The sequence below is a fragment of the Sinocyclocheilus grahami genome, unplaced genomic scaffold (assembly GCF_001515645.1).
Source record: "Sinocyclocheilus grahami isolate Dianchi unplaced genomic scaffold, SAMN03320097.WGS_v1.1 scaffold64.1, whole genome shotgun sequence".
NCBI classification, from domain to species: Eukaryota; Metazoa; Chordata; class Actinopteri; order Cypriniformes; family Cyprinidae; genus Sinocyclocheilus; species Sinocyclocheilus grahami.
The window spans coordinates 261,052-275,864 of NW_015505243.1; the positions used below are offsets into that span (position 1 = coordinate 261,052).

The 14,813-nt window shown below is 36.0% G+C and overlaps 1 protein-coding gene across 1 annotated transcript in view; it reads left to right on the top strand.

Moving 5' to 3' along the window:
• The window catches only part of LOC107584862 (acid-sensing ion channel 1), a 22,988-nt gene extending 8,225 nt beyond the window's left edge, over nt 1-14,763 (top strand). Inside the window, exons 4-11 of the mRNA XM_016271620.1 lie at nt 9,005-9,152; nt 9,220-9,347; nt 9,431-9,581; nt 11,071-11,127; nt 11,237-11,390; nt 12,712-12,803; nt 13,287-13,366; nt 14,191-14,763. Of these exons, the coding sequence (XP_016127106.1) occupies nt 9,005-9,152; nt 9,220-9,347; nt 9,431-9,581; nt 11,071-11,127; nt 11,237-11,390; nt 12,712-12,803; nt 13,287-13,366; nt 14,191-14,310 (930 nt within the window). The 3' untranslated portion in view covers nt 14,311-14,763. The remainder of the gene's footprint in view (nt 1-9,004; nt 9,153-9,219; nt 9,348-9,430; nt 9,582-11,070; nt 11,128-11,236; nt 11,391-12,711; nt 12,804-13,286; nt 13,367-14,190) is intronic.
• The last annotated feature ends 50 nt before the right edge of the window (nt 14,764-14,813 follow it).

The window sequence follows — 14,813 nt, forward strand, 5'->3', positions numbered from 1 at the left end:
AGGTATTTACATTAAAAGTTATTTGTCGTAAATTGTCATCTTAAAGAAAGCCTTTCTATCACCAACTGTGGCTGAAACATAGAATTGTAAATGACTTGCAGATTTTTTTTCCAGATGAATCTGATGGTTGATGCATTATCTGAAAAATGTGTTATTTGAGCAAGTGAGTTTCTTATCCATCAAAATAGGAGCAGAACCTTCTTTTCTTTAAAAGACGTAAACATGCAAAACATATATTCATTATTTTAGACTTAGGAATCATATCAGGTAAGAACAGTTTTATTCATCATTGACCGCTGCAGCAGAAAATAAACTTCAATCCAATTTGTGCATATTCCATGCTTTCAAGCACAATGGTGTATGTTTACTTTGAAACTATTTTAAGTCGGAAAGTGCATATTTCACAAATATTTACAAAGAAAGTAAACAAGTAACAATTTATTAAACATGAAATTCTTTTTTTCTGTGAATTCTGAGTTTACACCTCACAATTCTACCCCTTTTCTCAGAATGGTGAGGAAAAAAGTCTGAATTGTGAGATATAAACTTAAATTTGCAAAAAAAAAAAATCTGAATTATGAGCTATAAACTGAATTTTTTGGAGAAAAGTCTGAAATTGTGAGAGAAACTCAGAATTGTGAGAAAAGTCTGAATTGTAAGATGTATACGGTGACAGAGAAGTGCAAAACAAATCACAATTCTGAAAACAAAATAACAAATTACAAACGCAAATGCAAGTCTAAAAAACAAAATAACAATTCAGAAAACATTATAACAAGTCGGAAAACACAATGCTAATTGCTAAATGCATTCCTAATTTTCTTGTAAAACCTACTCCAATAATCTTGTTTTATTTACAACCTTGAAAAATCCTTTTTTACAGTGTACTTCTCACGCATGTAATACCATGATACATGCATGTGGTAATCATTAAATACCATGGTATGTGTATCAGTGTACCATGGTATTGCCATCTGAAACCACTGCTACAGTACTTTTAGTGTCTGGGAAGCCAGTGACTCAAACCTAAATGTTTAACTGTAAGCGATGAGAGCAGATGTGAGCAGCAGCTCATTACTGAAAACCAGCATTGGAGCAAGAGTTCACTATGACACTGTGAGGACTATGGTGCTGAAAAGGTTGCTTTGGTGATGTAACCAAGTTTCTCTCCAAGTTTCCATGGCGACGTCCCCCATCCCCTGTCTGAAGCATCTGAAGTCTTTTGTGTGAGTGTGCTGGTGATAATGCCCTACTTACCCAAATGCCAACATGAGCATATTGTACAGGGATTTTTCCATCTCTATATATAAATGCTTGTATAACAGCATTAGAAGTTCCCTGATGAGCAAAGAGTCTCCCGAAACCTCTGCATGTTTCTGATTGCCCGATGACTTTAGCTCACCTTCCATGCCAGGCTTTGAAAAAAACCTACAATCGCATTTGCTCCAGGCTGCATTAAACTCCCACTGCAGGTTCAGAATACCCTGCAGCCTTTAAAATAGGTCAGTGTTAAATATTAGATTTGGTGTGATGTGTGAGAGAGCGTCTAGGACAGTCTATTCTTTATCTCTGGCTTTACTAGCCCAGTGAAGTGCACCAGACTCTTCTTTTTTGTAATTGTTAATAGAGTTTGAGGGATGGCTCTCCTCGGTCTGTCTTCACGGCCAGCCGGCTCTATTTTGTGGTTTTCAGCTCTGCATAGCTACAATTAAATGCTTGATGGGTTTCGCTCTGGGAGGAGAATTGCTTGCTTCATTGGCCTTGACGATGGAAGTCATTTGGCTCAAATGCTGTTTATATATTCTCCAAACTGCTTTATTTGGCACTTTCCACAAATAGGGTGCACTTGGTGATTTTTATTTTTAATCATTGGAGGCATAAATATTATGTTTTTGTCATGCGATTTATTGAAAAGTTCTCATAGAAGTAGCTAGTTCTTTAAAAAGCATCAAATATTTAATTATTTATTTTTTTGGCCTGTTAGAGGTCTTGACTTTCTCTTCTGTATCCATAATTTCTGTATCATAATTTTTATGTTGAATTGATATTTCATTAATTGTAGCAAATAGCTATTTTAATTATCATTCTTAAATTATTTTAATTATTTCAAAATGTAATATTTAGCGGTCTCTCACGTTTTGTGCACAATGTAATTGATCTCTATTATCTCATAAATTTCCCTCCATTTCAAAAACGGGCATTATTTGAAATTCTAACTTTCAACAAATAGCATGATATGGACTCTTTCTACAACATGGTGGGAAAACAAATAATAATAATATATATTTTTTAATAGTTTAATTTATCATGAATTTACCTAATGTTTATACACTACCATTCAAAAGTTGGGGGCAGAAAGATTTTCTTTAAATAAATTAATACTTTTATTCAGCAAAGATTAATTAAATCGATCAAAAGTGACAGTAAAGATAAATAGAATGTTACAAAAAAAATCTGTTCTTTTGAATTTTCTGTTTATCGAAGAATCGTGAAAAAAAAATGTATCTCAGTTCATCTCAGCAGCACAACTGTTTTCAGCATTGATAATAATAAGAAATTATTCTTGAGCATCTAATCAGCATATTAGAATGATTTCTGAAGGATCATGTGACACTGGAGAAATGATGCTGAAAACTCAGCTTTGCATCACAGAAATAAATTACATTTTAAAATATATTCAAATATAAAACAGTTCTTTTAAACTGTAATAATATTTCACAATTTTACTTTTTGCTGTATTTTTGATCAAATAAATGCAACCTTGGTAAGCATAAGAGAAACCATAAAATAATAGCTGGCATCTAATAAAATATAGTGCTGTGTGAGAAAAAGAACAGATCACAGTCACACACCCCTTTTTTCTGCACAGAGACTTCTTTAATAACTAAAGTCAATTTTTCAAATCTTCAGTCGCAGATGAATAAATTATTGTGCAATGAATAATATCACATGGTAACGAGACAGTGATTAAAGTGCCTTTGCATGCTGTCTGTGCTCCCACCCCACGTAAATTATGTTTACCGCTAATCATGACAGCTAATTGGACTCCAGAGTGTTGCTGAAGGAGAGAGCGGATGATGGTGGTGGAGGGAGAGGGGTGGTGTTTGCATAAAGAATGAAGACCAATGAGAAATGCACAGGCTATCAAATACTAACTGACTAATCTCTGCATCTTTAACACAATTAGCCCCTTAAAATGACGTACATTAAAAGGTTGGTAGTGACAAAATAACAAGGAACTGACTTTTTCTAATGTTTTAGCATGTTATGCTAATGCAATAATTCATGCAACAGTTGGCTTTTTTTTCAGATGTGAGTGCTGCTTGCTTGTGTAATGCCAGACAATGCCACGATAATAAGATATTGTTGTCCAGTTGCTAAGGTGTTCTAAGTGTTGCTATGCAAATGTTAGCGTGTTCTGGTGGTTGTAGGTTGTTTTTTATTTATGTGACTTATCAAGGAGAGGTGTGCTATTACTTTTCTAAGCAATCAGACTATTTAGGATGAAAAGTACTGTAGGTGAAAAATGGTAAGACTTTACAAAAAGGTCCCATTATTTAAAGGAGTAGTTCAGTCAGAAATTAATATTTGCTAAACCAATGGATCCTCTGGGTGCCGTCAGAATGAGAGTCCTAACAGCCGATAAAAACATCACAATAATCCACAAGTAATCCACACCACTCCAGTCCATCAGTTAACATCTTGTGAAATGAAAAGCTGTGCGTTTGTAAGAAACAAATCCATCATTAACTTAGGATGTTAAATGTAAACCGTTGCTGACCAAAGTTCTTTATCGATAATATTGCTTCCTTCAGTGAAAAAGTACATCCCCTGTTATCCTCTCACATCAAAATCTATGAATATATTTGTTTAGAATTGTTTTGGACTGTTTTCAAATGTAAACGGTGCTTAATCTGTTCATATTGCACTCCTGGTTGGACTTTTTCTCTGGAGAAAGTAATATTAAGGATAGAGCCAGAAGCAACTTTTTGAAGTTAAAAACATCTTAATGATGGATTTGTTTCTTACAAACACACAGCTTCTCATTTCACAAGATGTTAATTGATGGACTGGAGTGGTGTGGATTACTTGTGGATTATTGTGATGTTTTTATCAGCTGTTTGGACTCTCATTCTGACGGCACCCATTCACTGCAGAGGATCCACTGGTGAGCAAGTGATGTAATGCCACATTTCTCCAAGTCTGCTCCCATGAAGAAACAAAGTCATCTACATCTATTTTGACTTGAGGCAGTAAGCAACCACCTAGCAACCTTAACAACCCTTGACCACCCTAGCAACCACCCACAACTTTTTTAATAGTCCATTGACAAGTTTTGTGGATAAATATCTCCCCATGCTTTTATTCTTGAGATGCAATGTGTCTTGTTTTCAATTTATCAGCCAAAGAACATGATTATCCAGATCAGTTTGTTTCTCTCCATGCCAGTGTCCTCCATCTATCTTTCTCTCTGCTGTTTAATGATTTCTCCTCGGCTCCTGCAGCGCACAGGTCTCTCATGCACCGGGGATTTAAATCAGGCGGCTGTGTCGAGCAGATCTGCCCTCACAAGGACCCGCAGATCACACATAGCCATGATTCAGGCAGTCAGACAGATTGGAAGGGGAAAGAAATGCTACAGGGTTTGTGGCTATAGATGACATATCTCATCCCGTCCTGATGAACAAAACTGCCTAGGGTGGTTTGTGCTGGTTTAGTTGATTTCCCAAACTGGCCTATAGCTGACAAGTGCTCCTAACCTTCTGAAAATTAGCAAAACAGAGCAGGTTCAATTTGGCAAGGCTGGATGACCTTAGATAATATTTTTTTCAGTAGGATGATCTAAGTTGGTTAGTTGACATAGTGAGATGTCAGTATACATTTGTGCATAAAGGTTTTTAGGTGATACCGAGTTAAACTGCAGAATGTTTCTTCTTTTCTGTTTTGTAGCGTTTTTCTAAGCAAACATGCACTAGATGGATGCATCTTGCTATCTTGTGCCATGAATGCGGTATTTTTAGGATGTTGTGTCTGCATGTAGAGTTAAAAACATATTTCAAGCCCGCTCCAGAGATGTTGTATTGTCTGAGATGTTTCCTCTAATTCTTAGTAAAATAAAAATAGACACAAATGAAAAGATTTCTGACATATTGTACGAGTATACAGCTATCAAATCAATGGATAGAAGTGGATAGAAACTTAAATAATTTCGTCTTGGAAAAATGTGATGAGAAATATCTGAGATCATATTAAGATCTCTTAATATAGTGTGCTTAAATTAGTATTTTGGCAAATCTGACACAGTTTGAAACATTTTTTTGTTAGGAGAACTCATTTTTTATGCTTATAAAAATCGGTACAATTTCTTTAATGCTTTTGAAAGTCTCTTTTGCTCACCGAGGCTGCATTTATTTGATCAAAAATACAGTAAAAACAGTAATATTGTGAAATATTATTACAGTTTAAAATAACTTTTCTATTTGAACATTTTAAAATTGTATTTATTTCTAATATGCAAAGCTGAATTTTCAGCATCATTACTCCAAGCTTCAGTGTCACACGATCCTTCAGAAATCATACTAATATGCTGATTGTAATGATCCACTGAGGCGAGTTGAAGTGAACCCAAGTGCAGTTTATTCTAAACATGAGCAAATACAATCCAAACAGCCTTGGCGTGACAAGAAACATGACATGACCATGAAAACAAACTCACCAACAGTAGTACAGGGAACAATTCTAGACAAGGAACAATGGCAACATGAGGGCTATATAAATCAAACAAAGGGGGTCACATGACATAAATCCAACCAATGAGAACATAACACACAAATTAGACAACCAATAGAAACAGAGTCACATGAGGAAACGGGGAATCACATGACTATCAGAGACCATAGGTGTGTTTGGCTTGAAGCGATGCTGCGCAGACTGATCGGTGTGACAACAAAGTACCGTGAGAATGGTTCGACAGCATGCAGAGCGTACCGAACACAACCTATTACGGAGCCCCGCACATGACATGCAAGAAAAAATAAATAAATTGTGCGCACGATTTACTAATTCGTTCCCTCAATGTACTAAAACGTGCACACGATTAGTGGTCGACTGTTATATCGCCAAGGCTGATATATCGGCCGATATTTGGTATTTTTCAAATATCGGCATTTGCCGATAAGTTTTTATTGTTTGGCCGATGCTTTCGAGGCGGGACTTTTATTTTGACGGCGCTGAGAACGGCGACATCGGCCACCCTGCTTTCCAAGATATTGGCATCGGCATCGGCTGTCAAAAAAACAATATCGGTCGACCACTACACACGATTACTATTTAGTTCCATCGATTTGCTAATTCGTTCCCTCAATGTACTAAAACGTGCACACGATTAGTGGTCGACTGTTATATCGCCAAGGCTGATATATCGGCCGATATTTGGTATTTTTCAAATATCGGCATTTGCCGATAAGTTTTTATTGTTTGGCCGATGCTTTCGAGGCGGGACTTTTATTTTGACGGCGCTGAGAACGGCGACATCGGCCACCCTGCTTTCCAAGATATTGGCATCGGCATCGGCTGTCAAAAAAACAATATCGGTCGACCACTACACACGATTACTATTTAGTTCCATCGATTTGCTAATTCGTTCCCTCGATTTCCTAAATCGTGCGCACAATTTACTAATACGTTCTCTCGATTTATAAATCGTGTGCACGATTTAGCAAATCTAGGGAACGAAATAGTAAATCGTGCACACGATTTATCAAATCGAGGGAACGAATTAGCAAATCGATGGAACGAAATAGTAATCGTGTGCACGTTTTAGCCTACTATTTTTTCCCTGCATGCCATGTGCAGTGCTCCGTGACTCATGACTGAGGCAAAATTACAGAAAAGACAAGAAACGTAAACTTGAGACAAAACACAAAACCACGTTACACTGATCCACTACTCAAGAAACATTTCTTATTATTATTAGTGTTGAAATAGTGATACATTTATTTTTGGGATTCTTTAATTTAATAGAAAGTTCAAAAGGACAGCGTTTATTTGAAATAGAAGGATTTTGTATCTTTATAAATATCTTTAGTGTCACTTTTGATCAATTTAATCCTTGCTGAATAAGAGCATTTAAAATAAAATTAATCAAAATTTAATTTAAAAAATAAAATGAAATCTTACTGACCCTGAAGTTCTGATGGGTCTTTTGTTGTTATCTCCTTTGATTTCTCTTTGTTGAGGGAGCTGCTTATTCTCGGTGTTAGTCAATGCAAGATGCATAGCTAACATGAGCTATCTTACTCTGTTAATGTCAATTCAGGCGGTTCTACAGGGCCGTTGAGTCTCAGTGGACGTCACACAGGGATGTTTTCATGGCAGGATTTACAGTATTGATGCAGTATGTTTGGGTAGCACACACGAGCGCTAATGGATGCTGGTGTGGACAGCATGGGAAGGTCACTTTGACGCAGGTCTGACGGGTCACAGGACACAGAGTAGAGATTCAAAACCTCTCAGGATCTCCCACTATGTTTTCAACACAGTCTGACAGATGGAGTCGGGCTCAAAGGGAAATGTCATTAAATGTTTAATTAACAAATCAAAGAGAACACAGCAAGAGGGCCGAGTCCGGTGTGTGTTGGTGCAAGTTTTTCACACTTGGATCTCTTGTTTCCATAGGAACCGGCACCCTTTAATAACTCTCAGCAGGTCTACAATGAACTTTTCATTTTTTTATTCCTCTCCTGCTCTCTCATTGTTTATTTCTCATGTCAGTTTTCAAGAATAGAGCGTTTTACTAGCAGTGTACAAAATTGCAACTCATGTAACTCCTGTAATATCTCTTTATTTCGTTCGGATCATTTCAGTGGGGCTGCATGTCTTTTCTGACAGCAGGGGGAAACTAAAAATGAAAATAATAAAGGGAAGCTGGAGGATTAAATATTAATAAGCCTGTGAAGCTGTAGGATTAAATATTATGGAAACATTAATACATTTTAATATTTGTATGCAAACAAATTTTGTCACTGTTTCGGGTAATATAATATGTAATATAATATCAGGGTCTGGACGCAAAAGCAGTTGAAAATCTTAAGTAGAAATCATTATTTATTTGTCTCATGATCTCCACATAACATTTATTGTAAATTGATCAAAAGTGACAGACATTTGTAATGTTTTAAAAGATTTATATTTCAAATAAATGCTAAAATATTTTAAAAGATTTATATTTCAAATAAATGCTAAAATATTAAGGAGCACAACTTGGGGTGGGGTGGGTGGGGGGGTGACTAACCAAATCGACCGGCTCAGTTTGGCCCCCACGAGCTCAAATGTCAAGCTACGCCTATGTTTTCAACATTGATAACAATAAAAATGTTGTTTATTGAGCATCAAATGATTTCTGAAGGATCATGTGACACTGGAGACTGGAATAATGGCTGCTGAAAATTCAGCTTTGCATCACAGAAATAAATTACATTTTAAAATATATTCAAATAGAAAACAGTTATTTTAATTTGTAATAATATTTCAGAATATTACAGTTTTTACTGTATTTTTGGTCAAATAAATGCAGCCTTCGTGAGCAGAAGAGACTTACCGACCTCAAACATTTGAATGGTAGTGTAAACGGCAAAATACCAAATATATTAAATCAAATGTATTTTTATTTCTATATTTTAGTTACTGTTTACTGTTTTAGTTATTATTTTAACCATCTGTTGATGTAGATAATTTTATTTATTTACATCTTTTTTTATTATCTATCTATCTATCTATCATCTATTTATTTATTAAATTATTTACTTATTTATTTATACATACTGAAAAAGGAACACTATAATGTTCATCCTAAACAGACACAGGCAACATTGATTCTCTCACATTATCTTCAAATTATGCAAAATAAAATGGCACCGAATGAACAATCTAGTACTTGCAAAAGCACTGGCCCAGTAGAAACTTTACATCAGCTTTACATTAGTTTTCTTCTGTGTGTTTTCAGGTGTTCACGCGTTACGGGAAGTGTTACACCTTTAACTCGGGTAACACCGGCGCGCCGCTGGTCAGCGTGAAGGGAGGGATGGGAAACGGCCTGGAGATCATGCTGGACATTCAGCAGGACGAATATTTACCTGTGTGGGGAGAGACAGGTGAGGAAAACCCCAGATGCACACTACTCCTATATCCTTCCTCTCACTCTCTCGTTTTCTCTCACAGACGACTCGTCATTTGAGGCCGGAATCAAAGTTCAGATTCACAGTCAGGACGAGCCTGCATTAATAGATCAGCTGGGCTTCGGAGTCGCACCAGGATTCCAGACGTTCGTTTCTTGCCAAGAGCAGCGAGTGAGTGGCATATTAATATACGCTTTATATTGATTGTTTTTTCATTTTTTTGTGTTTTTACACTAGTACTATTTAATTTTCAGCTGGTGTATCTTCCTGCTCCGTGGGGCAGCTGCAAGTCAACCCCGCCGAGCTCAGACTACTTCAAAGCGTACAGCATCAGCGCCTGTCGAACGGACTGCGAGACACGCTACCTGGTGGAAAACTGCAACTGCCGCATGGTGCATATGCCTGGTGAGGCACTGCTATGATTACAGCATTACTTTACAACATCAAAAGCATTTTACTCTAATATTGCAGTTACTGTAATGATACAGTTCAGAAGAGTCCATCAGGTCCGTGAAATAGTGAACAGGATCATTTAATGTCCGTGTTGTGAAATTAAATGTCAAATTGCTTCACATGATGGCTTTATCCACTGTCTATCAGTGTTGTTGTTGTTAACTAAAACTATTACAAATATTTTTTCAGTAACTGAAATAAAGCTGAAATCAAATATAAATATTAGATGAAAAACTTAAACTTAAGAAACTTAACTGAAAATGTAAAAAGCTATATAACACAAGCTATAGAAATATATAAAAAAGTTAATAAAAAGCACATAAAATGATTAGAACTAAAATTAAATAAAAGCTCAAAGATATTAATACATATAATAATAGTATAAAATCTAATACTAAAATGAAATTGTCTATGTCCTTCTCTTTTTCTTATGCCACTTGAACTTGATAATGACAAAGTTACATTTTAGTCAGTTTGAAGTGTTTCTATAATGGGGCAGTAAATTGTCCTGTTACGTAAATGCTTCAAACTGACCCTAAAGTCTTTAATGGTTGTGCACATTCTAGATTACAGTTGCTGTAATTGTGCTTAACAGTCACATTTATAACATACTAGCAGTACTTCAAGTATCTGCCTCTAAAAAAAGCAGAGTTCACATCTGCGTTGAGGTCAAGTTAATCAAGCGAGTGAAACCAAATTAAACCTGCTCCTGTTAAAGCGCCACTGGCACCGAAGTGCAATTTAGTTGATTACAGAAGGCTAAATTAACATATATCAGTGTGGGATTTTAACTCGAGGCAATTTATATCTGCAGTAAGGACTCTGTTATGATGCACAAGAGCACGGTAAGAGAATTTAGATAGAAGTGCTTGAGGTTTTTAATACTTATTATGAATTGAGAAGGACTGTGTGTTAAGAACGTTTTGATCTTATGATTTACAGTATTTTAGTAATTTTTTATGTGCTTTTGTTATTTTTATTAGTTTTTTTGGTCACACTTTACAACAAGGTCTTGTTTGTTAAGATAAAAATGAGCAATATATTTTTTGCAGCATTTATTAACCTTTGTTAATATTAGTTAATCTAATTAATTATGTTCGTGTTAACAAATAATATCAATTATCAGTATATATAAACTGGTAGCATTTTCCATTATGTTTTCACTCATTAACACTAGTTAACTACATCTCAAATTTACTAAAAAAAATTTAAATTTACAAATTTATATATAAAATATATACATACTTAAATGTATTTATTTCAGTTAGTTGCTATGTTTCCGCTTTTCATCCAATATTTATTTTTTATTTCAGCTTTATTTCAATGAACAAAAATGGTTTTAATAGTCACCTTTTGAGAAAAGGCAAGAATTTTGAAAACTAAGAAAATTATGACAGAATTGATTTTTGAGCAAATCATTCGACATTTACTGCCCCTGCAGGTGATGCGCAGTACTGCACTCCTGTGCTATATAAAGAATGTGCACATCCAGCACTAGGTAAGGTAACTTTTATCATGAATCAATGTCAGAAACACAGTTTATCTTTCAGATGAGCCATGATTTTAATGTTTACAGTGCTATAATTTATCTTGTTCCGGCTGCACAGATTTCCTGGTGGAGAGGGACAGTGACTATTGCTCATGCGAGACTCCGTGCAACATCACGCGCTACAGTAAAGAGCTGTCCTTCGTCAAGATCCCCAGCAAAGCATCAGTCAAATATCTTGCAAAGAAGTACAGCAAATCTGAGAAATACATAACGTGAGTGTTTCATAATCATTGATTGCTTTGTTACCTTGGTGAAATACAGTGGTACCTGTTTTCCATCACAATCTCTGTTTCGAACATTTCTTAAAGGTGCTGTATGTAATTTTTTGACTGTACTAAAGTATAAAGATGCCATGTTTACAGATATTTAGAAAACATAACTAGTTCACATACTATTTCTCCGAAAAACAATGCTACAGCCAGTTATTCCACTTTGAAATGTGTGTTCTGTGTCGGAATGTCTGTTTTTGTTTTGGTCTGTGTTTGGTCCCATTGCCAATTCACCCAATAGGATTTCAACACCCCGGGTTGCCAGTTGGCAGAAAAAATTACGTATTGCAGCCATGGAAACGAGCAACTTCCTGCTCAATCTGGTTTAAAGATCGCAGATACTACCCGACCTAGAAAGCCTCGGCACCCATCTAAAAAGCTCTGTGACCAGAGGCATATTAAAACTGCGATAATTCACAGTTTAAGGCTTGTCGTTTTCCATTGTCAGTTGTGCTTGTTCCTGTTGTGTGTCCTTAATCTGGGAACCCGCGTGAGCATCGAGTCTGGGGAGAAGGGGGCATTCAATACTAAGATGGCGCCGCAGACGGCAGCCGCAGTGTTTGGCTCTCCAGTGTTTGTACTGTTTTTGTTAGTTTTTCCTGTTTTTTGTTTCTCAAACATTCGTTCGGGAGTGGTGACTTTCCATGTATTCCCAACTTCTGAGCCTGCTCACCTGAAATTATGGTTGATTGCTCTTCGGCTGGATATCAACACACCCATTAACGTAAACTACGCCAGAGCGCGTACACACCTCACGCACCGGATGCCGTGAGCGCGCCCAAAGACAGTTGGACATAGTGGTGTATTAGAGGTAAAAAATGATATAAATACTGTTTGGTTTCTGGCACAAACCGATCGTTTCGTGTCTTAGGACATCAATGTGTCGTCACGAGCCACAGGGTTTAATTTGGATTTGTCTGTGCATGTTTTTTTTACTCTCATAAATTTTGTTACCGTTGCCATGCATTATACGACTGATAGACTGCAACGGCTGGAGTTAAAAATCATCATATGTGTTCTACTGAAGAAACAAAGTCACCTACATCTTGGATGCCCTGGGGGTAAGCAGATAAACATCACATTTTCATTTTTGGGTGAACTATCCCTTTAACTGATTAACTGTGTAGATACCAGTTACTACAGTGTGCTGTGTGTTTTCAAAAAGACAAAAGTGTTGGATAATGTGTCACTTTAGCATTTTAATTGATAATCTGCCATACTGGACTGTCAAAAGCATGCTAAACTGTGTTGTGTGTGCTGTCAGGGAGAATGTTCTAGTGCTGGACGTGTTCTTTGAGGCTCTGAACTATGAAACCATTGAGCAGAGGAAAGCCTATGAGGTGGCTGGTCTGTTGGGTAAGTAAACACTATATATGTTATACAGTAAATATTATTGTAATTTAAAATTACTGTTTTTATTTGAATATATTTTAAATTGTAATTTATTTCTGTGATGCAAAACTGAATTTTCAGCATCATTACTCCAGTCTTCAGTGTCACATGATCCTTCAGAAATCATTCTAATATGCTGCTTTGGAAACTGATACAATTTTTCAGGATCTTTTTATGAATAGAAAGAACAGCGTTTATTTGAAATAGAAATGTCTTAACTGTCGCTTTTGATCAATTTAATGCATCCTTGCTGAATAAAAGTATTAATTTCTTTCAAAACCAAACAGAGAATATCACAAACTTGAATAAGAAGCCACCTTGAAATTAGCCAAAACATCTTAGCGAATGTATAGCAACACCCTAAAATTGTGTCAATAAGTTTGGCACCTCTCAGGTTTTCTTCAAGAAATGTAAATGTTCAGTCTGTGTGTGTTTGTGTGTTGGTAGGTGATATCGGAGGACAGATGGGGCTGTTCATTGGAGCCAGTGTTCTTACGATTTTGGAGCTTTTTGACTACCTTTATGAGGTAAGATTTATAATTGACCTGTATGGCTGTTCTATCCTGTCATAAACATTTCTGCTGGGATTTGTGTGGTGACATTTTTACTAAAGGAATATTTTAACCACAAATGAAAATTCTGTCACCCTCATGACATTCCAAACCCACATGACTTTCTTTCTTCTGTGGAACACAGACTTTTCTGCTGAAAGTCATAACCCGTTGCAACATGCCAAGCTTACATACAGTACCATTCAAACATCTGTGGTTGTTTTTAAAAGAAATTAATACTTTTAATGAGCAATGATGCATTAAATTGATCGAAAGTGACATCAAAGGTATTTATTACGTCTTTCTATTCATCAAAGAATCCTGAAAAAAATGGTTTCTACAAAAATATGAAGCAGCACAACAGTTTTCAACTCTGATAATTATAAGAAATGTTTCTTGAGCAGCAAATCAGCATATTAGAATGATTTCTGAAGGATCACGTGACACTGAAGACTGGAGTAATGATGCTGAAAATTCAGCTTTGATCACAGGAATAAATTACATTTTAAAATAGAGTAAAACAAAAAAAACTGTTATTTTAAATTGAAATACTATTTCACAATCGTAGTGTTTTTACTGTATTTTAGATCAAATAAATGCAGCTTTGGTGAGCAGAAGAGATTTCTTTCAAAAACATTTTAAATATCTCACCAACCTCAGACTTTTGAATGGTAGTGTATGCAAAATGTTCCATGGAAGAAAGAAAGTCTGAAAATTTAAAGTAAGTAATGACAGAATTTTCATTTTGGAGTGAACTAACACTTCAAAGACAATATCACAACATCTTTTTGTCTGTCAAGGTAATGAAATACAGGTTGTGCCGCTGCTCTGACAAGAAGCATCACAACAACAACAACACTGATCACGGCACTGTACTCGGCCTGGATGATGTTAAATGTCACGTCAGTAAATTCCATTAACATTCCTGCAGAAATTCCAGCTGTTTGCCTGCCAGTCATATTCAGATAATGTTCTACATTTTAGCAGATGGCATTACAACACCAGCACGGTTGTGTTTTCTTCAGATTGTTCTGGCATCTTGTGGTTGTACTCTCTCTCTCTTATGTGATTTTTAAGGATTTTTCCAAAAATGTTTTGTGGTTTTCTGAAAAACCTGCTTTTGATTTATAAGGCAGGAATGTCAAAAACGTTTAATATTAATTCAATTGTTCGATCTTTGTCTGCCTGGCCTTTTTTGACAGAATTGCATCTGCTAGCTTGAGGGGTCACTCTATGTGTCATATTTTATTAATTCTGTGCATCTTAATGGCTATGATATGGCTGTAAATGCATTGTGACAAGCGATTCATTGCACAAGGCATTGTGTGAGGGAACATCAGTCTGAAAGGAAGAGTTCACCCAAAAACGAAAATTTGCTGAAAATGTACTCACCTTCAGGTCATCCAAGATGTAGATGAGTTTA